The 25,866-nt window shown below is 34.3% G+C and overlaps 3 protein-coding genes and 1 pseudogene across 3 annotated transcripts; 1 reads left to right on the top strand and 3 right to left on the bottom strand.

The window, feature by feature from the left end:
• The first annotated feature begins 795 nt into the window (after nucleotides 1–795).
• On the top strand, nucleotides 796–6,201 carry LOC130948472 (probable LRR receptor-like serine/threonine-protein kinase At1g05700). The gene is made up of 13 exons (XM_057877216.1): nucleotides 796–1,040; nucleotides 1,119–1,656; nucleotides 2,070–2,566; nucleotides 3,340–3,472; nucleotides 3,580–3,651; nucleotides 3,734–3,805; nucleotides 4,034–4,114; nucleotides 4,323–4,504; nucleotides 4,615–4,844; nucleotides 4,929–5,055; nucleotides 5,146–5,214; nucleotides 5,301–5,490; nucleotides 5,700–6,201. Exons 1-13 carry the CDS (start codon nucleotides 956–958, stop codon nucleotides 6,130–6,132), a joined length of 2,709 nt encoding a protein of 902 aa, XP_057733199.1. The 5' UTR covers nucleotides 796–955; the 3' UTR covers nucleotides 6,133–6,201.
• A 319-nt stretch (nucleotides 6,202–6,520) lies between these two features.
• Nucleotides 6,521–10,413, bottom strand: LOC130948471 (putative disease resistance RPP13-like protein 1). The gene has a single exon (XM_057877215.1). It carries the CDS (start codon nucleotides 10,297–10,299, stop codon nucleotides 7,042–7,044), a length of 3,258 nt encoding a protein of 1,085 aa, XP_057733198.1. The 5' UTR covers nucleotides 10,300–10,413; the 3' UTR covers nucleotides 6,521–7,041.
• Nucleotides 10,414–16,419: 6,006 nt separating this feature from the next.
• Nucleotides 16,420–18,888, bottom strand: LOC130948900 (putative disease resistance RPP13-like protein 1). Its single transcript, XM_057877765.1, has 3 exons — nucleotides 18,854–18,888; nucleotides 18,645–18,762; nucleotides 16,420–18,534 (listed from the first exon to the last, which is right to left on the bottom strand). Exons 1-3 carry the CDS (start codon nucleotides 18,886–18,888, stop codon nucleotides 16,420–16,422), a joined length of 2,268 nt encoding a protein of 755 aa, XP_057733748.1.
• An 81-nt stretch (nucleotides 18,889–18,969) lies between these two features.
• Nucleotides 18,970–25,327, bottom strand: LOC130948899 (uncharacterized; annotated as a pseudogene).
• Nucleotides 25,328–25,866: the final 539 nt, after the last annotated feature.

Here is a 25,866-nt window from a genome sequence, read left to right as displayed (position 1 = left end):
AAAAAATAAGACATGTATTTGGATATTTTCCTGCAACTTTTGGTGTTCCAAAAGTTCCCTTTCGAAGTCCTGGAGAGGAAGATGCATCTTGGGTTGACATATAGTGCGACTTGTCAGATATATATGGGTTATATGGGATTTCTCCGTTTTCTCCACCGATTGAGGTATCCTCTCTTTCACCCTGAAAAATATTGATTAAATCGTTATAAATCTGGAGCGTGAAGTGTAATGAAGTTCAATTAGATCGATCTTTTAGTGTTTTAGGGAGTATCCAAATTAGTATTCTCAATTTTGAATTATTTATGGTTGGCTTGATTGGTCCAATAAATAAAATGAAGCATCCAAGGTTTGTCTAAAAATTTTAAAAATCTACATTTTTATTAAAATTTTATTAATATTTAATAAAAAAAATAAATAATTTTATTTTATTAGATATAATCTTATAATATTAAAAATATTATTGATAACTAATTAATTACTACAAATTATAAAATTTGTTGGTACTCCTCGTATATATATTATAAACTAGTACTTTGAATAGTCTTGGTGTGAAATAGGACGAATATCTGAACTCTGAAGAAACAATAAACAATTATTACCACAAACAATATAAAAATAAAAAAAAATCATATATATGAATGAACAATAGAAGCCGACTCAGGATTTTTTCCCCTTACGGCCCGGGTCAACTTTACAATATCAGATAATGTGTATATTAAAAATCATATATCAAAGGAAGCTAGTAGCCTAGTACAAAAAAGAAATACAACTATAATAAAATGTTTATCAAAAAATAAAAATTTATGTGCAGTTAACTTTAACTACATCTGAGTTTTTACCTATCAAAAAATAAAATGCAAGTGGCAAATAAATTGCTAGGTACAAAAAAATCTTGAGCTATATTTACATAGCAGCATTGAACTGAACCACTCGTAATCTTTGATATGCTTGTGCAATGGCAAATATGATTGCAACTTCTCTTTTTCTACTGCTTGGAGCTCTTTCTTTCATAGCAATGATCCAAGGCCAGGATCAATCAGGTTCGGTTACTTAAGAGTCATTTTATGTTTCATCATTTCTTAATTTTAACAAGTCTAAATAATAATGATTTCTATCAGGATTTATTAGCATAGATTGTGGACTACCTGAAAATTACAGCTACGTTGAAAAGAATACAGGAATCAGTTACATTTCAGATGCTAATTTCATTGATTCTGGTGTGAGTAAGATTGTGTCGCCTCGAGATAAGGCTACTCATCAACAATATTTTACTTACCTTCGAAGCTTTCCTTATGGAACAAGAAACTGTTACAGAATAAATAATGTAACCATCAACACTGTATATTTAATCAGAACTAGTTTTTTGTATGGAAACTATGACGGTCTAAATAAGCTCCCACAGTTTGAAGTTCATTTTGGAACTAATTTGTGGGACACATTGAAATTCTCGGATGCATCAGTGAGCATATACAGAGAGCTCGTTTACTCTGCAACAAGGGATTATGTAGATATCTGTCTGGTTACCATAAGCACTGGCACACCATTCATTTCGGCTATAGAATTGAGGATTATTAAGAAGAATAATGGTCCCAGCTCTTACTCACTTGCACGTCTCAAAGGATTAGACTTGGGCAGCAAGAACAATTCAACATGCAGGTGAGTGATTTCTAAAATATGGTTGCAGTTTCTGCATGCCAACTTCACTTGTTACTAGGGGTGCTCAAGACGCATGAATTTGATTAGATATAAACCTTAAAGGATTATACACCCTCTACTTTTACTATTTATGGTTAGTGTATAAAGCTACAGTAACTTAGTCTCAATAGTTTAGCTAACCACAATGGTTAGAGTATAATCCAAACTTTATATAAACCAATTCATCAATCTGATATTGTGTGAATTCCACCATTCTAAATGCAAAGTTCATTCTGTGCCTTCTAAAAGTAACTGATAAGAAAAAAGAAGATAAAACAGATATACACAAAAAGTAATACATATATCATTTTTCTTTTAGAAATGATTAAAAGAATAAATATTTAAAAGAAAGAAAATTGGGGGTGTACATGCAGGTACAGAGATGACATATATGATTGCTTATGGGAGCCTTATTCCGTGAATGGGTGGAGACAGTTAATCAGCACAAATATTGATCCTAATCCAAGTCAGGAAAAGGCATATTTTGATAAAAATTATGTTCCACCAGCAAGTGTGATGAGAACAGCCGCTACACCAAGAAATGCAAGAGATTCTTTGGATTTCTACTTTCAGTTTGATTATGTTGCACACATATATGTTGTCAGATTCTATTTTGCTGAGGTACAAAAGCTGTCAGCAAATGAAATTAGATCATTCAACATCAGTGTCAATGGCAATTATTGGGAAGGACCCATTGTACCCACATACAAAACAGTTTTCTACGATTTTCAGAGTACATATTTTGAAAGAGTTAGTGAATATCGATTCTCACTTCTTCCTACAGAGTTCTCTACCCTTCCTCCTATCACCAACGCTATTGAGATTTTTCTTATTAAGGATTTCTCACAGCCACAAACTCAAAATGATCAAGGTATGTATAATATAACTATAATTCTATGGCAATTGTTTTGGTATCTTTTGAAATTAAAGCTAAAGGTAAATTATTTTCTGGTATGCATAATTGTATGATAGATTTATCATACATACTTTTTTATTGGTAATGCTACAGAGACAATATCTAAAGTTATTTTATATACATATAACATTTGTAACTATATGTTTGTTACATCAAAAATTATATAATTATCCTAGCGATAATTTAATGAATGTTAAATAAAGTAATTTTGAATTATTTTAGCTAATTTTTTATTATTTCCAAACATTATTACACTCTTATAATGTATAAAATTATCACATTTTCAATCAATTTAACCTGTAAACTAAATTAAAGTTTGACCAAAAACAAATTTTAAAGTATGCATTAAATATACTTTAGAATTACAGAAGTATTTATAAACTTCTATATTTCTCTAAAAGTAGAAATAATGCAACAAGTTAATTATTTAGAATCCAATTCAAACACAATACTTTACATTCAACAAAAATTATGTAAAGAAATTTATTGCATACATTAAATGAGTGCATAATCCGATTTATTACACAGTAATATACGACAAAAAATAATTTATCCTCTAATTTTAAAAAAATACCATTAACAGTGGTTGCCTGATTCTATTTTTCTAAGCATACTCCTTAATTTCCATTCTCATTATTTGTAACTTGTCGATTTAAATCTATATATGTATAGAATGGCTTATAAGTTAAAATTCTTTTGAACTGGTGTTTATCAAAATAAAATGGCAGTTGATGCTATGAGAAATATCAAGATTGCTTATAAGGTGTCAAAAAATTGGCAAGGAGATCCATGTGCCCCTGTAGCATACAAGTGGGACGGTCTAAATTGTAGTTCCGTTGGTACTTTAAAAATCACAGCCTTGTAAGTTTATTTATTAACTACCAATTTTTTGTACAACAATTAAATTCATCCTCACAAAAATGATGTATAAATTCTTAAGTTGAGAGTAACTTTGGAAATGCATGCAGGAATTTGTCTTCTAGTGGACTAACGGGACAAATTGTATCTTATATCTCCAAGCTTACTGACTTAGAGTCCTTGTGAGTAACTAACTCAGCTCATTTAGTTAATATACTCAACGATTCAACCAAGTTTTGTACTGATTTGTGTTTGTGGTGTTAGGGATTTATCAAATAATAGCTTAAACGGGGAGATACCTGATTTTCTGGCAGACCTGCCATCACTTAAAGTCCTGTAAGTTTATCCCATATTTCTCCATGCATTTGTATATAGTTTTAAAGTTTTATAGCTCTGTGAGAATGAAAATCATATAATAAGTTAATTATTTAAAATTTAATTCAAGCATGACACTCTATATTCAATAAAATATAAATAGGAGAATTTATCTTATATGTTAAATACGTATATAATTAAACTTGCTATAAGGCAATATATAAGAAGCTGATGAGTTTTCATTTGTAGAAACTTGCATAACAACAACCTCACAGGTCAAGTTCCGAATGCACTTATCCAAAGATCAAGTGAAGGAGTACTATCACTAAGGTGTGCATCTTATTCTTATTCAATTTGATGCCATGAATCAGCAATAATATCTTGATTTAATTATTTGTTGTCTTTTTCTCTTTTATATTATACCCAAAAAACTTTAAATCATGTCACAGAAACTTGAAAGTAAGAATCTCCAACAGAAGAATGCAACTGTAGTTTTTCGTTCTGACTTAATTCTCATTACTGAATGGTGTGATGCTAGGTTGGGGCAAAATCCAAATCTGCTATGTGAATCTGCTCTTTGTGACCAACAGACAAAGGATAAAAGCAAGAAAAATAACACAGTTATTTATGTACTAGCATCTATTTCTGCAATTTTGGTGCTTTTGCTGTTAGTTCTTGCAACGGTTAACATCATTTACATCAAAAAGAGAAAGCCAAAAGGTAAAATAAACAATACTTAAAACTACCATTTACAATATTTAAAGTTTAATTAATGAAACACATTCTGATCTTGTTGTAACACATGTTTTTCTTTTTGGATACAATAACAGATTATTTCAAAGTTCATAAGGAGTTTAGTGATCAAACTGGATCACAGTTGGAATCTAAGAGAAGACGGTATTCATTCAATGAAGTATCTAACATGACCAATAATTTCGAAAGAGTCCTCGGTAGAGGTGGATTTGGAACAGTTTACTATGGCATTATTGATGACATTCAAGTAGCTGTCAAGATGCTTTCGCAATCATCAGTACAAGGATATCAGCAATTTCTAGCAGAGGCAAGTGATAACTATTCTTTGCTTAGTAGCTTCTAATCTCAATATTTTTAGCTTGTTGTAATGAAAAGTGACACTGAATTATAGGTTAACATTTTGATGAGGGTTCATCATAGGAATCTAACTTCCCTCATTGGATATTGCAACGAAGAAACCAACATAGCACTCATCTATGAATATATGGAAAATGGCAACTTAGAAGAACATCTTTTGGGTATGTTAACAACCTATTAATTATTTTCTTCCAGGATTAACTAAATTAAATGATAAAGGATTTAGAAAGCACGTAATTATGATTCTGTAGAGAAAAATAGCAGGACAAGGTTGTTCAATTGGGAAGAAAGGCTCACTATAGCTATGGATGCAGCCCAAGGTTAGAATCAAAATTCAAAACTAACTGAATTTTCCTTAAATCATTTTATCTGTTTCATTTATATATGCCAAAATGTTTTAATCCAGGACTTGAATATCTACATAACGGTTGTAAGCCACCTATAATCCACAGAGATGTGAAATGTACAAACATTTTACTAAATGAAATTTTCCAAGCGAAAATGTCTGACTTAGGTTTGTCCAGAAGCTTTCCGGTTGACGGCGGCACACATGTAACAACTGTCATTGCAGGGACTCCTGGTTACTTGGATCCAGAGTAAGTACTTGGCACTACTTTTAAATTCTATTTCTTAGAAGAAATACCAAGACAAGGAGTTTCAAGCATTACTGAAAATATAGGATTTTTTGTCTTAGAAACAAATTTTATATTTCTATCTCAAAAATAGTATGAGTGCACATCTCTTGGAGAAGTTGTATTGAGAGAGTGAGAATGAACTGAATCAAACTATATGATCTTTTTTGCAGGTACCAAGTATCAAATAGGCTAACAGAGAAAAGTGATGTTTATAGTTTTGGGGTAGTTTTATTGGAGATAATCACAGGTAAACCAGCAATACTTAAAGCGGTTGAGGGGAAAATTCACATAAGTGAGTGGGTTAAATCTATGCTTGCAAAAGGTGATGTAAAATGTATTGTTGATACAAGATTACAAGGAGATTTTGAGAGTAGTTCTGTTTGGAGAGCTGTTGAAATAGCAATGGCTTCTGTGTCCAATAAGTCCTCCAAAAGACCATACATGACTGATATTGTGACCGAGCTAAAGGAATGTTTGGCTATGGAGTTGGCTCGAAAACATAACAGTTGCGAAACCATGACTATGAGTTTGGCTACAGAGTCAGAAAGCAGCTCCTTGGCTAGTTCCATAATGATGTTTAAAACAGAAATGGCTGGATCTTAAGTTTATTATTGTTGTCATATGCATATTTGTATCTTGAAATTTTTCCGTTCAAAGATTTTTCTTTTCCTCTTTTTTAGTTCGTTCTTAGTTTATTAAAAAGACTAATACAATTAGTAAATTGTTGTTGTTATACTTGATATAAAGATTATATTATCGTAATTGTTGAAACATTTTAATACGCAAGATTATTTTTAATATAAAACAGATTAACAAAGAGGATAAATTCCACTATCGAGATAGAGAAAGATAATCCTATCAAAGTTTTGCTAAGGTAATCAAAATTTTCCCAATTAGATTTAGTTGAAAAAATTATCAAACTAGTATTATTAATTAAAAAAAAAACAGCTTTTGTCTGATTGTTGCAGCAAAAACAATCCTCTTTCCTCACCTTTTTTTCCTTCATAACATCAGAAACTTGAAAGTTTGTTTCCCCATTTTGGTATACCATGATTTGGATCAAGTATATACTCAAACATATGGTTTTGGAGTCAAAAGGAAAAATTAACATTATTTTGGGGTAACTCCCAACATTGGCGTGATTGTATTGGTGTGGATTACTCCAACAAAACAAACCCTGAGGAACACAAACTGAGTGGTGATTTCCAGTAAGTTATTGAACTTAAATTAAGCAAATGGCAGGCAGAGTGATGAAAGAAGAATGAATGAAACATGTGTATGGTACTTCATTTATTTAACTATATTATTGACAAAGATAGCAAAATGGACTAAAGAGGGCTATCAATCAAAGTGCATTTTAGAAGTGTAAGAGACTCCAAGCCTCTCAAGGCCATAACACTGCATTGAGCAGTGAATCAATAATTGCATTGGTGAACTCGGTTGTCTTTGCTTTGCCTCCAAGATCAGCAGAAATATGACCCTAAATTCAATAAAGGTTGCAATTTTCCAAGGTTAGAACTTGTTTGTGACCAGTATGGGTGAAGTAAATTGACTCTGCAAACCCTTTGATGTTATCCAGCTCGCTAGTTTCTCGCATTGCTTGACTTTAAGAGTTTTCAAACTCGCCGGGAGGCACTCGTCAGCAAAACAATCGATTTCTGGGCAATTCCATAGATGCAGCTCCTCCAGGTGAGGCGCAGCCAACCCTAGTGCCGGCAAGGATACTAAACTGCGGCAGTGTGAGATGCTTAAATAACGGAGACCTGGAAGAGCCTGTGGCACCACAACACATTTCATGCTTCGGCATTCCATAATTGTCAATTTCTTGAGATTTGGAAGGAGCCCCAATTGAAACGACGACAGTGAATCACACCCCTGTACATGTATCTTCGTTAGTGAAGCCGGCAAATAATCTGCTGAAATTGATATCAGCGACCAACATTTCAAGATTTCCAGACATTCAACATGTAGCGATTGCAGGTGGGGGACCCACTCCAACACGGGTTGGGCCAGATGGGTTTCTGAAATGTCTAAATTGTGCGGTTGTGCCTTATAATTGCCAAAATGTAATTGATGAATCTTGGGAGCCCTCGGCAGCGAACATACAAGCTTTGAACATTTAGCAATCGTAAGTTCCTCCAGAGCCGGAAGGTGAGCTGGCAGACTTCCTCTTAACTTCGGACAGCATCTCATTGAAAGGCTTCTAAGTTTTGGAAAACCATCAAACTCATCCGGAAAATGCCACTCCTTCCAACAAGACATATTGTTAAATACCAGAGTTTCAAGAGATTTGAAGGGTGTTTCCTGCTGAAATGATCCATCGTTTTTGTTGTAAAACTCTAAACCAATTTCCACCAACCAATTAAAATTAGATAACTCCAGATGCTGTAAAGAGGGTAACTGTCCCAGTGAAGGAAGCTTACAACAACTCACAGAATTCAGACTCAATTCGGTCATACTGGAGTAGCGAGAAAGGCCTAACCAATCTGGGAATGTTTTACCCGGATAACCCTTTATTGATAACTTATTCAAGTTTTCATGGGGTTGTAACTCGTCAAGTATATGCCTTTCAGTTTTGACATTATCCGTGTAACCTCCTGGAAGCCATTCCAATTTCAAAGTGTTGATGTGCTTCTTGTTACCCATCTTTGCCTCCAAAGCTTCATCACTATTCTTGATCTTCTCCAAGTTGCGAATGTGAAATGAGCCGTGAAGATTGTCCAGTGTTCCCAATTCTCTTATTCCATTCTCTTCATGCTCGCCGATGATATAATTACTTAAGAAGTTTAGATGCTTTAGCTTGCTCATTTTCTTCGGCATTTCTTTCAGAAGAGAAACACCTCGAATATCAAGGTGGTGTAGATTCTCAAGATCTTGCATGCGGCTGGGAAGCATCTTTAGCTTATAACAATCCCGCAACTTCAATATTTGAAGATTGTATAATTTACATATTGACTTTGGCAATGTCACAATACGTGCTCCAGACAAATTTAAATACCGCAAATAAATCAATTCACCTATTGATTCAGGCAATGACTTTATACGAAATGACAAAACTCTCAATTGTTGTTGTAAGAGCCAAGGTTTGCTTACAACATCAATTGATTGACGATGCGAAGAAAAATCTAAAGCTGTTCTCAAGTGTACTGCTCTCTTACAGGCCTCTCCAAATGACGTGATGATATCCCTAGATCTTGAAGAAAATGACAAATGACAAATTTTGCTATCTACCCTGTGTAGATTCTCAGATCGCTCGAGTTTGAAATAGAATTTTCCAGCAAAGAACGTTGCTAGATCATGCATGAGATCATGCATTACAAATAACCCTCTCTCAGCATTAGAAGGTTGAAAAAATGACCTTGCAACTAATTCATCAAAATATGCACAACCAATATTTTTTAATGTGTTGTTTTTCTTTAATTGTAAAAGATCTTCTGCCATCCATAACAAAATTAAATTGTCTTTGTCAAATTCATAATCTTGAGGATATAATGAGCAATAAACAAAACACCGCTTCAAATGTGAAGGGAGATAGTGATAACTAACTCTTAATGCAGGAACAATTTTACTGTTGGAGAGTTCCCAAATTTCACTTTTAAGTACATTCTCCCAATCCCCTTCATTATGCTTGTTGCGCAATAAACCTCCAAGTGTCTTCACTGCCAAAGGTAATCCTTTACACTTTTCAACAATTTTTCTACCAATTATTTCTAGAGTTGTATATTGTTTAGAATTAGTAGAAACAGATGAATGCTTCAAAAACAACAACCAACAATCTTCCTTCGACAATAAATTTAGTCGATAATGTAGATTGTTTGGTGCAAACACAGAAGCAACATTTTCGTTACGGGTTGTTAGGAGAATCTTACTCCCATTATTCCCATACCGAAAAGGTTTTAGGAAATCCTCCCACATATCTCGTTGATCATGCCAGACATCATCTAAAACAATCAAAAAGGTCTTTCCTGTCAATTTTTCCTTCAAATTAGTCTGAAGTAAATCAAAATTATCCTGGTCACGGGGAGAAGAATCTATTGCCCCTATTATAGTCCTTGTAAGATGAACAAGGTCAGGATTTTCAGGAACACACACCCATGCTCTAGTGTCAAATTTTCCCATGACTTTGGCATCATTGTAAACCAATTGAGCCAAAGTAGTTTTTCCTATCCCGCCCATACCCACAATGGGAATCACAGTCACAAGTGATTCAGCATCGCAGGTATCATCTAACAGCAATTCGATTATGTTCTCCTTGTCTTTGTCCCGACCAAATACGTCAGAGCTAACAACGAGAGATGTGGATGGAAGTCTCCATGATGTATCCAACTTGACACTCTTGTCCAGACCAAGTTTATCTTTTCGTTCAACAAGAGACTCTAGTGTGCCAACTATATTTTCAATGACATTGACACCACTATCTTCAATAATTGAATCAACAGGGCGAGACCAGTCATAAGAATTACCTGGATCCCTCGGAGTAGCAGTGGCAGCTTTAGTGGAGAGTTCATTGAGAAAGTCATCAGCCAAGTAGAGAGCATCTTGGAGATCAACAAGCCACTTCTTCACTCTATTGTTGCCGAACTGCTTCAGCTCAGCATCATCAAGCACAGGTTCAACATCACACAGACAATCATCCAACTTTTGAAGCGACTTCCGAGTAGAGTAGTCACCTTCGAGGATAGAGTCATCTTCAAGTATTGAAGACAGCTTCTTTGAAATAGCATCAACAAAAGAAGAGAGATATGCTCCACCTTCAAGTTTTGAAGCCATGATGCAAAATCGGATGCAGCAGATGATGAGAAAAGAATGAAAGGGGTTGAGGGAAGTTGTTGTAGCTAGATCGATATAATGTATTCAGATCTCTGGGTCAAAGGATCTCAAGTATATGCGTTTTGCAGTGAACTATCAATGTTGTTTGCTTAGTATTATATACTTGTATTGTGCTGAAACATGTGCAATAATTAATTAATTAATTTATAACATGATAAGCATATTCGTATATACCTAAATAATTGTTACTAGAATGAGACCCGCCATGCACGGAGCGATAAATTAACGATAATATATAATAAATATTAAAAATTGTTATATTTTGTAAAATTAAATTAAATATGTATTAGCTAAAGTTAAATTTAAAATATTTTGTAATATAAAAGATTTGGATGTAATATAAAAGATTTGGATGTTAGAGTTATATAAAATGATATTTTTATTTGATGGTTTAATTTTTACATTTATTTTAATTAATGAACTTAGTCTTCTTATGTGGCATTCATCCTCTTTTTTTTTTATTAGTTGTTGTTAGAGTTGTTGTTTTCTTCTTTCATAGGTTCTTGTGAAGGCATGTTCTTTATAAATTGTTGAGTTATATATGCTTTCTATTGTGTTGTTTATTCCATTTTTGTATGTATGTTATTCTTCCGAAAATGTGTTTTGAATTTGTATGGTTTTTTTTCCTTAATCTCTTAATGGATATGTGATATTCGTCTGATGATATTAGTATTGGCGAAATTGGTTCCTATAATCAATGAATAATTTAAATTAGAAATAAAAATGATGTCTTAATAAATAAGTGATTTTTTTTGGAATATTACCCATTTTATTTGTTATAATGGGTGTTGAGGTTCAGTATTTTTTGTTAGAACAAATGTTTTGGTAACAGTGTATTGTTGAGAACCTTTTTGATATTAAAATAATTTACTTTAACTTCAAATATAAGTGTAAGATTGCACAAATTTTTTAATTGGGGTAGTACTTCAATGTCATTACTTTTTTGGAGTGTCATTACATTTAAAACAGTTGTGCCTAACAATTTTTTTGCTTTGCCATCAAATAATACAAAATTTATTGTAGCACTTTGATCTAAAATCTTTAATTGAATTCTGAACCTAAAATAAGTATTGGATTAGTAACTAATAGTTTGATAGATGGGATTATGAAAAGTATATAGAGTCACCTTATTATTGGATATTGTGGTATTTGATTACATGTGCCACAGATATAATTGTCTTCTTTTATATGTTTTCTTCTGACACTTTCCACATTCAACATAGTTTCATTTAAATTTGTCATCAATTTCGTTTATAGTTGCTAAAATTGTGAAAATCTTTTTCTATTCTAATATTCAATTTATGTTATCGTTAGGTATATGATATTTGAGTAAGTATAAATGTATGATGCATGTTGTGAGGTTTTTTTTTCCATACTTGATCATCAAATTCTCATTATATGGCCATTAGATCTTGGATAGTTATTCGATTTCTAATTATTTTGCTCTGAAAATTTGTGTTGGCATTGTCTTGATTTGATATTTCCATTATTTTTTTATGTTGATCAGTCCTGTTTAGAATTTTTTATATTTATTAAATTGAATAATTAAATAAATAAATTAATTTTTAAGAGACTTATTAGTTATGAAATACCCATAAGTTAGCTGTGCGAATTTTTCAATTTGTGGATTGATGTAGATTTTTGTCTCATTTAATAGGTTATATAAAATAAAGTTGTGTTGTATTTATCTCATTTAATGTATTATATAAAATATAATTCTTTAAACTAAGAAAAACAATAAATTTAAATTTTTTTTAAAAAGATCATACCTTTGTATTCACTATCTAATGATGTGAGTGCAATAATTTTTGGACCTTTTATTTGTGTTGTAATTTCTTTGTTTATTTAACTTGAGAGATTTCTCCACAACGTGACTTTCAACATGATGTTTCTAAAATTATTAGTATTTTGTTAATAACTATATATGTAAATGAAAAATGAATTGCTTGTATATTTTTTAATTCTTTAAGTATCAATTCCATTTTTCGTATTTTTGTGGGTTTTCTTAAACATTTACTTGTTCTTCTTTTCGTAATGCATGCATTTTTTCAATGACATCTACAATAAAAAGAATAAAAATGTGTATATTTTTTTTGAATAAGTTATTTTTAATAAGAATAATTGAAATAGTATAAAGTAAAATTACCTGTTAATGTTTTTCTTTTTCTATAAGACAATGTCTCTAATGATGCAAATTTAAAATAGTGTTGGAGAATGTTCAAAACTGAATTTTTAATTTCTTTCACAACAGTTATGAGTAAAAAATTTACTTTTTCATTGTACCTTTAATTGGTCTATAAAAATCTTTGCATTTTCTATTTTCAAATTTTTTATAGTATAGACTTTTCTTTCTTGTAATAAATGTTTGAATTTGTTCATCATATTTTTCTTTATAATTACACGAAGAGGTGTTTTTTGTAGTGTTAGTAAATTATAGTTAATAATTAATTAAAAAAATTGATTACATTTGTTTTTTTTTAATTTATTAGAAAAGGAACCATGAATAACATATTGAAAGAAGTATAAGTTTAACGATATTAAAATACAATTATATATAAAGTATTATAAAATAATATAAAAAGTATAAAAAGCAAAAATAATTAAAGTATTTTTTGTAAATCAATTTAAAAATACAATAAATATGTTTATTTTGTACCTTTTTATCTAATATAATCATTTTTAAGTAAAAAGGCTCTCTTCATTTGTGGGTGTTAATATTTTTTATAGACAAACCATAGCGAACTTTCATAAACTAATTGTATGTTTGTTTGGTGATATTGTCCAAAAAATGATGTTCCGTTGAGTAAGTTTGAGATGTTGTGTAGTTTGAAAATAAATTTTTTGTGCTAAATTTGATGTTATTTGAAGGAATAGTGATAAGAGACTTATATAAATAATTCAAATAGAATGAAATTTGAATATTTGTAATGTAAAATTTATTATGATTAATAATATTATTATGACATTTGTAATATAGATGTTTATTATATTTAATGAGTTATTTATATAAATTAATAAATTAATTATTAGAGTTATAAATTTATTGTATTATTTATAACGGTGAGATATAATAATTATAGGAATATGAATTTAATGTTTCTGTAGGTTATAAATTTGGTTACAAATTTTAATATATTTTATTATTTTTGCTTATTTGGAAATAATAGATGATTTGGCAAAAATTGAGTGGTTGATTCTAAAATTTTATCAAGTAAACAATGTTGCCGACATGTCATTAGTAGAAGGAGAAAAATGTCTTAGATTAAAAGTAATTAGGGTAAACTCATCCATCTACTTTTATATATTAAGAATAAATTTGTTAATGTATAAGCAATAAAACCAACAATTATAACTCAAATGACATAATCTCTCCATATTTATCTAGAGATCGCGAATTCAAATTTCCTTATCTTTGGTTAAAAAAAAAAAGATTCGACCCCACATAACAAAAATTATATGTGAACAAATCAAATCCAATTAAAAATCCATTTTAATTTTTTATGCGTCATTTCATAAGGTTTCACTTTCATATTATCAATCGTAATTCTCATACATAATAATATGGAATTTTCCTTTTAAAAATTTATCATTTTATCGGTCTGGAAAAAGAATAATAAAATATTGAAATAGTTTAGTATAGATAAAATACTTGAGCTGAATTTATAAACTAATATGTGCTAGCCGAGGTTAATTCGCTTGGTTAGAGAGGAAGTAACTTTTGTCTTTTTTTCTTAGATTTGACTCTCAAATTTTATAAACTAACTAAAATACTAACTGAGGTTGATTCACTTGGTTAGAGTAAGTAATTTTGTTTGCTTTTTCTTAGATTTTAGACTCAAATTAGTATTTTTATTTGTAATAATATTATAGGAATATAAATTTTTTAAAATTATAATCCATTTTATCTTGATAATATAGATTATACATGGCACAAAAATTTATAAAATCAAACTATTTTTACAAAAAATTATAGATTTACAAAAGTTTTCAACTAAGAAGACTAAAGTCTATGTAGATAAAAAATCAAATAATAAGATTTTTTTTAGTTATTATTTTTATATGTAAAAGTTTAATTTTTTATTAGTAATTAATTTTAACATTCGTTATCTAAAATTTGAAACAATTTAATGTGTATACTTTTACGTTTAATTAGGTATTAAGTTTGTTGTACAAATATAAATAATTAATTTTTATACTTGCTATTTAAAAATAATATGTTTTCTCTCTATGTATATAAAAATATAATTAGATATTAGCATAAAAAAATTATATTTATAGTTATAAAATTTACTCCAAATTAATTTTTTTTAAACAATTGAATATTGATTCTAACTTTTAATTATAACACTAGTATTCTTTTCAAATTATATGTAATAAAGATTTGAAAAAAGTGAAATGAAAATATAGAATAGAAAGATAAGCGGTAAAAATTTAAAATTAAATAAAAAACTAAAAATTTGAGATACTGGGCGGTTCTAGAGATTCATTGGTATAGCAAGTTGCTGGATTCATAAACCTGAACAAAGCAAGGTAGGATTATACAGTCAATAAAAATATACAGAGATAGTGCAAAGAGGTTGCAGCAATTGCAAGATATGGACAAAGCAAACTTACTTCGGTGCACCCAATTTCTCACCTTGCCTCAACCATGTATTAATGTTGACTCTTCAATCTTCCCTATTATATAAATAAAAACCAACATTTCATTCCATTTAGCACTCACAAATTATATAACATTTCATTTCAATCTTCCCTATTATTGACATATACAAGTCTATTGGGAATTTGGGATACTAACATTCGGTTTTTGCATAACCGCACGCCCCACCCGATTGATAATAGAATTCCATGAGCGCAACCAATGCAAAAGGATGCTGAAAAACATAAAACGCTAAAGATGGGTAAGGCCTTCACTCTGCAAACCCTTTGATGTTATCCACCTCGCTAGTTTCTCGCACCCAATGACTACAACTTTTTCCAAACTCGACGGGAGGCACTCTTCAACAAAACAATCGATTTTTGGGCAACTGCGTATATCCAGCTCCTCTAGGTGCGGCGCAGCCAACCCAAGCGCCGGCAAGGATACTAAACTGGGGCAGCCGGAGATGCACAAATCACGGAGACTTGGAAGAGCGTGTGGCACCTCAACATATTCCACGCTTTGGCATACACTGACTTTGAGATTCTTGAGATTTGGAAAGTCCCATAACGGAAGCAACTTGAGTGAATGACACCCCACTACAGATATCTTCGTTAGCGACTTGTGTTGCAGTTGCTCTGAAAATGTTAATTTTGAACAATAAAAGATTTCCAGAGACTGTAACGAAGCGGGCAAATAATCTTCTGAAATTGATATCGCTGACCAACCGTTACTGATTTCCAGACGTTGGATAAGTGGCGGTTGGATGTGGGGTAGACACTCCATAACGGATTTCGCCAGCTGGGTTTCTTCAATTACTACCTTGTGCCCTCGTGTCGCATTTGTAGAAGACCTAGTACCCTTTACATGTATTTGGTGAAGGATGGGAGCCCTCGGCAGCGAACATGCAAGCTCTTCGCATTCAACAATGGTAAGTTCCTCCAGAGCCGGAAGGTGAGCAGGCAGATCTCCTCTTAACACCCGACAGCTTTTTATTGAAAGGATTCTAAGCTTCGGAAAACCATCAAACTCATCAGGAAAATGCCATTCCCGCCAACTAGACATATTTACAATTTTCAGAGTTTCAAGACATTTGAAGGGCGTCTCCTGCTGAAATGATGCATTGTTTTTGTTGTAAAACTCTAAACCAATTTTCTCCAACCCATCAAGTCTATAAAACTCCAGATGCTGTAAAGAGGGTAACTGTCCTAGTGAAGGAAGCTCACAACAATTCATACAACCATTCAGATTCAATTTGGTCATATTGGAGTAGCCAGAAAGGCCCAACCAATCTGGGAATCTTTCACCCCGATAACCCTCAATTGATAACTTTTCCAAGTTTTGATGAGGTTGTAACATGTCAAGTATATATCTCTCAGTTTCAACATCATCAATGTCACCATCTTGAACCCATTTCAATTTTAAAGTGTGATGTGCTTCTTGTTACCCATTTTTGCCTCCAAAGCTTCACCACTATTCTTGACGTTCTCCAACTTGGAAATGCAAAATGAGCCATCAAGATTGTCCAGCGTACCCAGTTCTCTTATCCCATTCTCTTCTTGCGCGCCGACTATATAGTAGCTTAAGAAGTTTAGATGCTTTAACTTGCTCATTTTTTTCGGCATCTCTTTCAGACAAGAAGCACCTCGAGTATCAAGGTGGCGCAGGTTCACAAGATCGTGCATGCAGCTCGGAAGCATCTCTAGTTTTGTACAATTCCTCAACTTCAAGGTTTGGAGATTGTATAATTTACATATTGACTCAGACAATGCCACAATAGGTGTGTGAGAGAGATTCAAATAACGCAAATGAATCAATTCACCTATTGAATCGGGCAATGACTCTATAGTAAATGAATAAAATGACAAAACTCTCAATCGTTGTTGTAATAACCAAGGATTGCTTTCAATATCAATTGATTGAAAACTGTCAAACACAGACAGATCTAAAAATGTTCTCATGTGTACTGCTCTATTATAGGCTTCTTGAAATAAGTGGAAGCTACCCTTATATTCAGTAACCAACAGATGACGAGTTTTGCTGTCTATCATGTGTAGATTTTCCCATTCATTGAGGTGGAAATGGAATTTCCCAGCAATAAATATTGCTAGATCATGTATGAGATCATGCATTACAAATAACTTTTTATTGGTACTAGAAGGTTGAAAAAAAGACCTTGCAACCAATTCATCAAAATATGCACAACCAATATTTTCTAATCTGTTGTTTCCCTTTGCTTGTAAAAGATCTTCTGTCATCCATAATAGAATTAATTCATCTTTGTCAAATTCATAATCCTCAGGATATAACGAGCAATAAACAAAACACCTCTTTAAATGTGAAGGGAGGTAGTGATAACTAACTCTTAACGCAGGAACAATCTTACTATCATTTTCCGAGAGTTCCCAAATTTCACTTTCAAATATATTTTCCCAGTCCCCTTCATAATACTTATTGAGCAATAAACCTCCAAGTGTTTTCACAGCTAAAGGTAACCCCTTACACTTTTCAATAATTTTTCTACCAATTGGTTCTAGAGTTGTATATTGTTTAGAATTAGTAGAAATAGATGAATGCTTCAAAAATACCGACCAACAATCTTCCTCCAACAATAAACTTAGTCGATAATGTAGATTGTTAGTTGCGAACACAGAAGCAACCTTTTCACTACGAGTTGTAAGGAGAATCTTACTTCCATTACTCCCGTATCGAAAAGGTTTCAGAAAATCCTCCCATGTTTCTCGTTGATCATGCCAGACATCATCCAAAACAACTAAAAATGTCTTTCCTGTCAACTTCATTTTCAAATCAGTCTGAAGTGAATCAAAGTTATCCATGTTACAGGGAGGAAAATCTATTTCCCCTGCTATTGTCCTTGTAACATTATCAGGGTCAGAATTTTCAGCAACATACACCCATGCTCTAGTCTCAAATTTTGCCACGACTTTGGTATCATTGTAAACCAGTTGAGCCAAAGTAGTTTTTCCTATTCCACCCATACCCACGATGGGGATCACAGTCACAGGTGATTCGGCATCATAGGTATCATCTAACAGCAATTTGATTATGTTCTCCTTGTCTTCGTCGCGACCAAATATGTCAGAACTCACAACAAGAGATGTGGATGGGATTCTCCATGATGTGTCCAACTTGGCACTGTTTATCAGACCAAGTTTATCTTTTCGCCCTACAAGAAACTCTAGTGTGCCAACTATTTTTTCGATGACATTGACACCATTATCTTCAATAGTTGAATCAACAGAGTGAGACCAGGGAGAAGAGTTACCTGGATCCCTTGGAGTGGCCGTGGCAGCTTTAGTGGAGAGTTCATCGAGAAAGTCATCAGCCATATAGAGAGCATCTTGGAGATCAACAAGCCACTTCTTCACTCTATCGTTACCGAACTGCTTCAGCTCAGCATCATCAAGCACAGGTTCAACATCACACAGATAATCATCCAACTTTTCAAGCAACTTCCGAGCAGAGTGGTTTCCTTGGAGGACAAAGTCATCATCTTCAAGTATTGAAGACAACTTCTGTCATGGCCCGAACCAAGCCATGATTGGCGCTTAAGGGACAAGTCCCTCAACAAGCCAAACGACCAAATTTTCAGAAAAACGGACAGAATCTCCTCTGTTTTTAAGACCTTACCAACATAAATATTAACTCCCTGTAAATAAACATCCATTTCCAAAGACAACAACAACAACATATTCCAATCATATCCAAAATACGCATCATATATATGTATATCAAGTTGATACCTAGAGTATATAGTTAAATCTATAAGTCTTACATAACCAAATCATAATTACTACGTAAACAGTTCAAGATTCAAAATAACATAACCCACACGAGGATCCTGCCTGTGACATATGGAGCATTGACATAATCTAAATTTTGAGCAAAGGTTCCATTACATAATTACTTAGCCCTTGGAAAGAAGAAGGGCTCACCAAAATGACTAAGATCTACTGAGGGGCAGGTGGAATGGAACCGGGAATGACTCCTGTATCTGAAAAACATGGGAATATAATGGGGTGAGTTTTGCAACTCAGTGAGCAAACATTACATCTATAACCCACACGAGACAATACAGAGTTTACCTTGAAAATTATATTTTCTTTCAAAGATGAGAAATTTATATTAATTAACTATGCAAACAAAAAGATAAGTAGTTAAGCGGATGAACTGAAATGGGAGTTCTCAATCCAGAAGTCAAATCAAATCAAATATTACACACATAGGGTGGCTCCACCTCTAAGGGTAGCCCTTTCCTCTAGTGTGCCCGTACGGTATAACAGATCCAACGTGTGGCCTACACGTTGGGCTAGCAACGCCCCTACTAGCTGAGGTCTGAGTTAGATGCATCTAAGTTAACGTCATAATCGTCGTTAACTACGGTTTTCTAGTCAGAGTCTCCCAAACCAATCCAAACCAAATCATTTATAACAAATCTCTAATAATTATAACATATTACTAAATTTTCATTTTAACTCAAATATATATAAGAATTCATACTAAAATTTAATTAAAGTTTAATAAAGTCAAATAAGAAAACATGTATGCTTTACAAAATATATAAATATCGTCTCGTGTGTATTTTTATAAAATTGTAAGTTCCACAAATCATTATTTATTTCAAAAATTCAAAAATCACAATAGTAAAATATTTTCAAACTCCAAAATTAATGATTCAACAAAAATATTAATAATAATATATTTAAAAACAATTATAGATATAATTTCCACTCACAACTTGATTCCAAGGAACCGGAAGCAACTCTGAGCGCGTCAACGAGCTACCAAATGATGTCCAATAATTCTACAACTCCAGAAATATGACAATAATAATATTTGTGAGCTACTAATATTGTCAATTAACATAATCTTACTCACTTTGACAAAAGCCCCAAATTTTCTAACCTAATAACCCTAATTTCGGATTTTGTTATACTCACAAGTATAGGAATGATAAAAATTTGAGTCATAGCTAATTATTGAGTCAAAGAGTTACCTTGAAGCATCAATAATAACCAGAACTCAAAAGTTGAACACTTTCTTCACTCATTAAGTTGAACTCCATGATGTAGGGTTGTCAAAAGTGAAATTTGAATTAATAAAATAAAGTAGAGAAGGAGAAGAAAGTAAAATGAAAGAAGTGGATTTAATGATAGTGTGTGATTGCAAAAAGAAGAGATGAGAAGATGAAAGAGATGAATAAGAAGGAAGGGAAGAAGAAGAGAAGGTTTTAGGTTTTGTTGGAAGGAAATAAAAGAAAGTGAAATAAGGAAAGGGGGACGGGGGACGGGGTCTTCGAAGGAGGGGAGGGGAAACAGGAAAAGAAAATTTAAGTGGGGGCATGTGCCCCCCACGTGCTTTCTTTTCCTTTTTTTTTTTGGTCATTACATTCTCTCCCCCTTAAGAAATTCGGGAACCGAATTTCAAATTCATATACGGTGATAAGTGTGATAGTTACCTTCAGACTCAAACAAATACGGATATTTGTCGCGCATAGCGTCCTCTACTTCCCAAGTTGCTTCTTCTACCGAATGATTCTTCCAAACAACCTTCACAGACGCTATCTCTTTAGAACGTAGTTTCTTTACTTAGCGATCAACTATAGCCACTGGTTCCTCTTCAAATGATAAATCTTCTTTCAGCTCTATGGCTTGTGGTGCAAGCACATGAGATGGGTCAGGAAGGTATTTGCACAATATTGATACGTGAAAGACTGGATGAATCATAGACAACTCAGGCGGCAATGCCAAGCGGTAAGGAACTGCACCTATTCTGTCCAGTATCTCAAATGGACCAATGTATCGAGGACTAAGCTTGCCTCTTTTTCCAAACCTCATCACTCCCTTCATAGGCGACACTCTAAGAAATACCCGATCACCCACTGAAAACTCTAAGTTACGCCTTCTGTTATCAACATAAGCCTTCTGCCTACTCTGAGCTGCTAATAAACGTTCTCTTATTATGCGAACCTTCTCAACTGCATCTTGTACCAAATTTGGCCCCAAAAGCTTAACCTCACCAACCTCAAACCACCCAACAGGTGACCTGCATCTTCTCCCATAAAGAGCCTCAAAAGGTGCCATTTGAATGCTGGCTTGATAACTATTATTATAAGAGAACTCGATCAAAGGTAGATAGCTGTCCCAATTTTCACCAAAATCTAGAACACAACACCTTAACATGTCTTCCAATATCTGGATCGTCCTCTCTGATTGTCCATCGGTTTGAGGGTGAAAAGCTGTGCTAAGATCCAGACGAGTTCCTAACGCTTTTTGAAAAGATTTTCAAAAATGAGAGGTAAACTGGGGCCTGCAATCTGAAATAATGGACACTGGAATTCCATGTAGCTTAACTATCTCATCAACATAAAGTTGAGCATATCGAGCTGCACTAAAATTTGTTTTCACCGGAAGAAAGTGAGCTGACTTTGTCATTCTATCCACAATTACCCAAATTGAATCAAAACCTTTAAAGCTACGAGGTAAACCTGTTACAAAATCCATCGTAATCCTTTCCCACTTCCATTCATGTATCTCAATTTGTTGCAATAACCCAGCAGGTCTTTGATGTTCAGCTTTAACCTGTTGGCAAGTTAAGCAATGAGAAACAAAAACTCCAATATCTTTTTTCATGCCTTCCCACCAAAACAATTGTTTCAAATCTTGATACATCTTATTGGAGCCCGGATGAACTGTGAGCCTCCTCCAAAATAGATTTCTTCAAGTCGGGGTTATCTGGCACACATAAGCGTTGACCGCAACGCAATACATCTTGATCAAGAGAAAAGTCTGAGTTCCTCCCATTGCGAACATCTTCCATAAGCTTTCTTAGTTTCGGATCATCACTTTGTGCAACCTTGATCTGTTCTATCAGGGAAGATTGGGCTCGAACATGTGCTAAGAAAACTCCTGATTCTCCAAGATCAAGTTGAATTCCACTGGCCTCCAATTGATGGACTTCTTCAACAATTGGTCTCCTTCCAAGAGTGATATAGGCCAAGCTACCCATAGATTTTCTACTGAGGGCATCTGCTACAACATTTGCTTTTCCAGGATGATACAAAATGGTACAATCATAATCTTTCAGCAACTCCATCCATCTCCGTTGCCTTAAATTTAAATCCTTTTGTTGGAATATATACTTCAAACTCTTGTGATCTGTATAGATCTCACAGGTCTCACCATAAAGGTAGTGTCTCCAAATCTTTAAAGCAAAGACGACCACTGCCATTTCCAGGTCATGAGTTGGATAATTCTGCTCATGCTTCTTGAGTTGTCGCGAGGTATAGGCAATAATGCGGCCATGCTGCATTAATACACAACCAAGTCCTATCCGAGATGCATCGCAAAAGACTGAGAATTTCCCAGACCCAGAAGGTAAAACAAGAACTGGTGCTGAGGTTAAACAAGCCTTAAGTGTCTGAAAACTTTCTTCACAAGCTTCTGACCATTGGAAATTTACATTCTTCTGAGTTAACTTGGTTAATGGTGCCAAAATTCTCGAGAAGTCCTTGATGAATCGCCGATAGTAGCCGGCCAACCCTAGAAAGTTACGAATGTCTGTCACTGTAGTAGGCCTTGGCCACTTCTAAACGGCTTCAACCTTCTTTGGATCCACCATGATTCCATCTTTTGATACCACATGCCCCAAAAATATCACTTGATTAAGCCAAAACTTACATTTAGAAAACTTAGCATAAAGCTTGTGATCCTTTAAGGTTTGTAACACAATCCTCAATTGATACTCATGCTCCGTAGCACTTTTCAAATACACCAAGATATCATCGATGAAGATGATGACAAAGCGATCTAAGAAAGGTTTAAAGACTCGATTCATTAAGTCCATGAAAGCTGCAGGCGCATTCGTCAGACCAAAGGACATTACTAAGAACTCATAGTGCCCATAGCGAGTACGAAAAGCAGTTTTCGGAATGTCTTCCTCTTTTATCTTCAATTGATGGTACCCTGAGCGCAAGTCAATTTTTGAGAAACAGGTAGCTCCTTGAAGTTGATCAAACAAATCATCAATCCTTGGCAATGGATACTTGTTGCGAATAGTTATCTTATTGAGCTAACGATAATCCACACATAGTCGCATCGTTCCATCCTTCTTCTTTACGAATAGAACAGGAGCTCCCCACGGAGAAGTGCTAGGACGAATGAATCCTTTCTCTAGCATATCTTCCAATTGAACTTTTAATTCTCGTAACTCAGTTGGAGCCATATGATAGGGAGGAATGGACACAGGTTGGACTCCCGGAGCCAATTCTATGGAAAACTCAACTTCACGGTCAGGCGGCATCCCCGGTAGCTCATCAGGGAACACGTCAGGGAATTCTCTAACAATAGGAACCTGATCAAGACTGGGCACTTCGGCATCAACATCTCTAACAACTGCTAGAAATCCTTGGTTTCCCTTATCCATCAATTGCATAGCACTCATAAATGAGATGATGCTAGCTAAAGTGGGACAGTCATCACCCTTAAAACCAAAAGGTGAGATACCCGGTATGTCAAACTTCACAGTTTTAGAGTAACAGCCCACATCAGCATGACAAGCTGATAACCAATCCATGCCTAGGATGACGTCAATATCTTCCATTAGTTCTAAAAGGATCAAATCAGCTAAGGTTTCAACCGTATTAATTCTAACAACACAAGACCGAAACACGACTCGAACCACCGTGGAGACTCCAAGTGGAGTGCCAACATGAAATGGGTGGGATAACAGTTCAGGTTGTTTATCGAAACGAGATACAAGATGTGGACATACATATGAATAATGAGAACCCGTATCAAATAACACTCGAGCATCTAAAGAACAAACTTGTAAAGTACCTGCCACCACAACATTAGAAGCTTGAGCATCTTGACGTGTTAAAGCATACACACGTATCTGACCTCTTCCTTTTTGGCTCCCTCCTCTGTTATAAGTCTGACCCCTGCTACCAGCTCCTCTGCCACTAGGACCAAAAGAATTTTCAATAAACATAGCTGAAGATGATGGCATTGGTGTTGTAGGACGGGCAATACCTGGAGCAAAGCCTCCTCTAGGATTTGGACAATCCCTCCTAAGATGACCAGATTGACCACAACTAAAACATGCACCAGTAGCCTTGAAACATATACCGGAATGGTAGATCCCACACTGCTGGCAGTAAGATTTAGTTGGTCTTGTCTGATTAGAACCATGTCCGCTAGATTGAGGGGTGCCCCCAACAAAAGGTCTTGGACTTGAAACACTCATAGGAACAGATCCAGAAGAAGCAACCCCACCGAAAGATGTTTGAGGACGAGCTTGATAACCCGAATAACCTTGCTGATTAGTCTGACCATGATGAGACTGAAATCTTCCTGAACTAGATCCACCAGAAAATTGTCCCTTCATCTTGGGCTTCTTACCAACATCCTTAAAAGCATTTCTCTCCGCTATCCCAGCTTCAATTCCATAAGCAGAGTTTAGGACATCCTTAAAAGACATGCGTCCGATTTCAGGCATAAGAGTAGTGAACATAGGTTCTGCCAATCCACGAACGAAACGATGAACTTTCATCTCTTCTGAATTCACCAAGTACGGAGCACTCTTAGAAAGTCTAGTAAACTCCTTAGCATACTCAGTCACTGTCATATTCTCTTGCCTTAATCTTTCAAAGGCAATTGCATCTTCTGCTTGCTTGTTAGCTGGATAGAATCGAGCGAGAAACTCTTCAGTGAACTCTTCCCAAGAAAGAGGAGGAAGTTCAGCTGCTTCTTTGCTCTCAAGAAGAGACTCATACCAATATCTTGCTGAACCACGCAAGTTGTAGGAAACTAACTCAACAGCCCATTCCTTGGTGCACTTGAGAGCTCGAATAGCTTTCTTTGCATCCTCTAGATATTGTTGTGGATCTTCATCCAATGAATCTCCATTGAAAGTGGACGAATTTAACTTCAAATACTTTTCAATTGGCGGCTCTTGATCCCTAAACAATTGATGAACTCTATGAAGCTGAGGATTTGGCATACTAGGAATGCCTGCTCCGCCCCTATTTTGATTTGTTAGGGCCTGTAATACCGCATTAAGGGTTTGATTCATTCCCCTTAATTCAGCCGCTAAGTCCGGTTGAGCCTCCCTTACTGCGAGGTTCTCTCCTTCGCGCCTATCAGCTATCCTTTGGCTCCTTGGCCTTTGTCGAAGCGCTCCAAGTGGCGGAGAAACTACCCTATTGGATTCAGCAGTATCAGGAGCACCAACAGCTCCACCACGTCTTTTCTTAAGTGGCATCTTCCACCTATTGAGTAAGTAAAGCGATTGAATCACCAACGGCATATGTATATGGAGTTCAAAGAGAATAGGACAGACAGAAAGAATCATGAGAACAAAGGATTGATGACAACTTCCTATAGGCCTCTAGTAACATCACACTTTGTGAAAATGGGCCGGCTTCCATTTACACAATTGTGATCTTACTAAAGAACACTTGCTCCATATTACACAGGAAAACCTAAGGCTCTGATACCACTTTGTCATGGCGCGAACCAAGCCATGACTGGCGCTCAAGGGACAAGTCCCTCAGCAAGCCAAACGACCAAATTTTCAGAAAAAAGGACAGAATCTCCTCTGTTTTTAGGACCTTACCAACATAAATATTAACTCCCTGTATCAGTAATAAATATCCATTTCCAAAGACAACAACAACAACATATTCCAATCATATCCAAAATACGCATCATATATATGTATATCAAGTTGATACCTAGAGTATATAGTTAAATCTATAAGTCTTACATAACCAAATCATAATTACTACGTAAACAGTTCAAGATTCAAAATAACATAACCCACACGAGGATCCTGCCTGTGACATA

Source organism: Arachis stenosperma, chromosome 9, assembly GCF_014773155.1.
Source record: "Arachis stenosperma cultivar V10309 chromosome 9, arast.V10309.gnm1.PFL2, whole genome shotgun sequence".
Lineage (NCBI taxonomy): Eukaryota > Viridiplantae > Streptophyta > Magnoliopsida > Fabales > Fabaceae > Arachis > Arachis stenosperma.
Note: the sequence above shows the minus strand (reverse complement) of the source record. Positions and strands in the feature narration are given on the sequence as shown.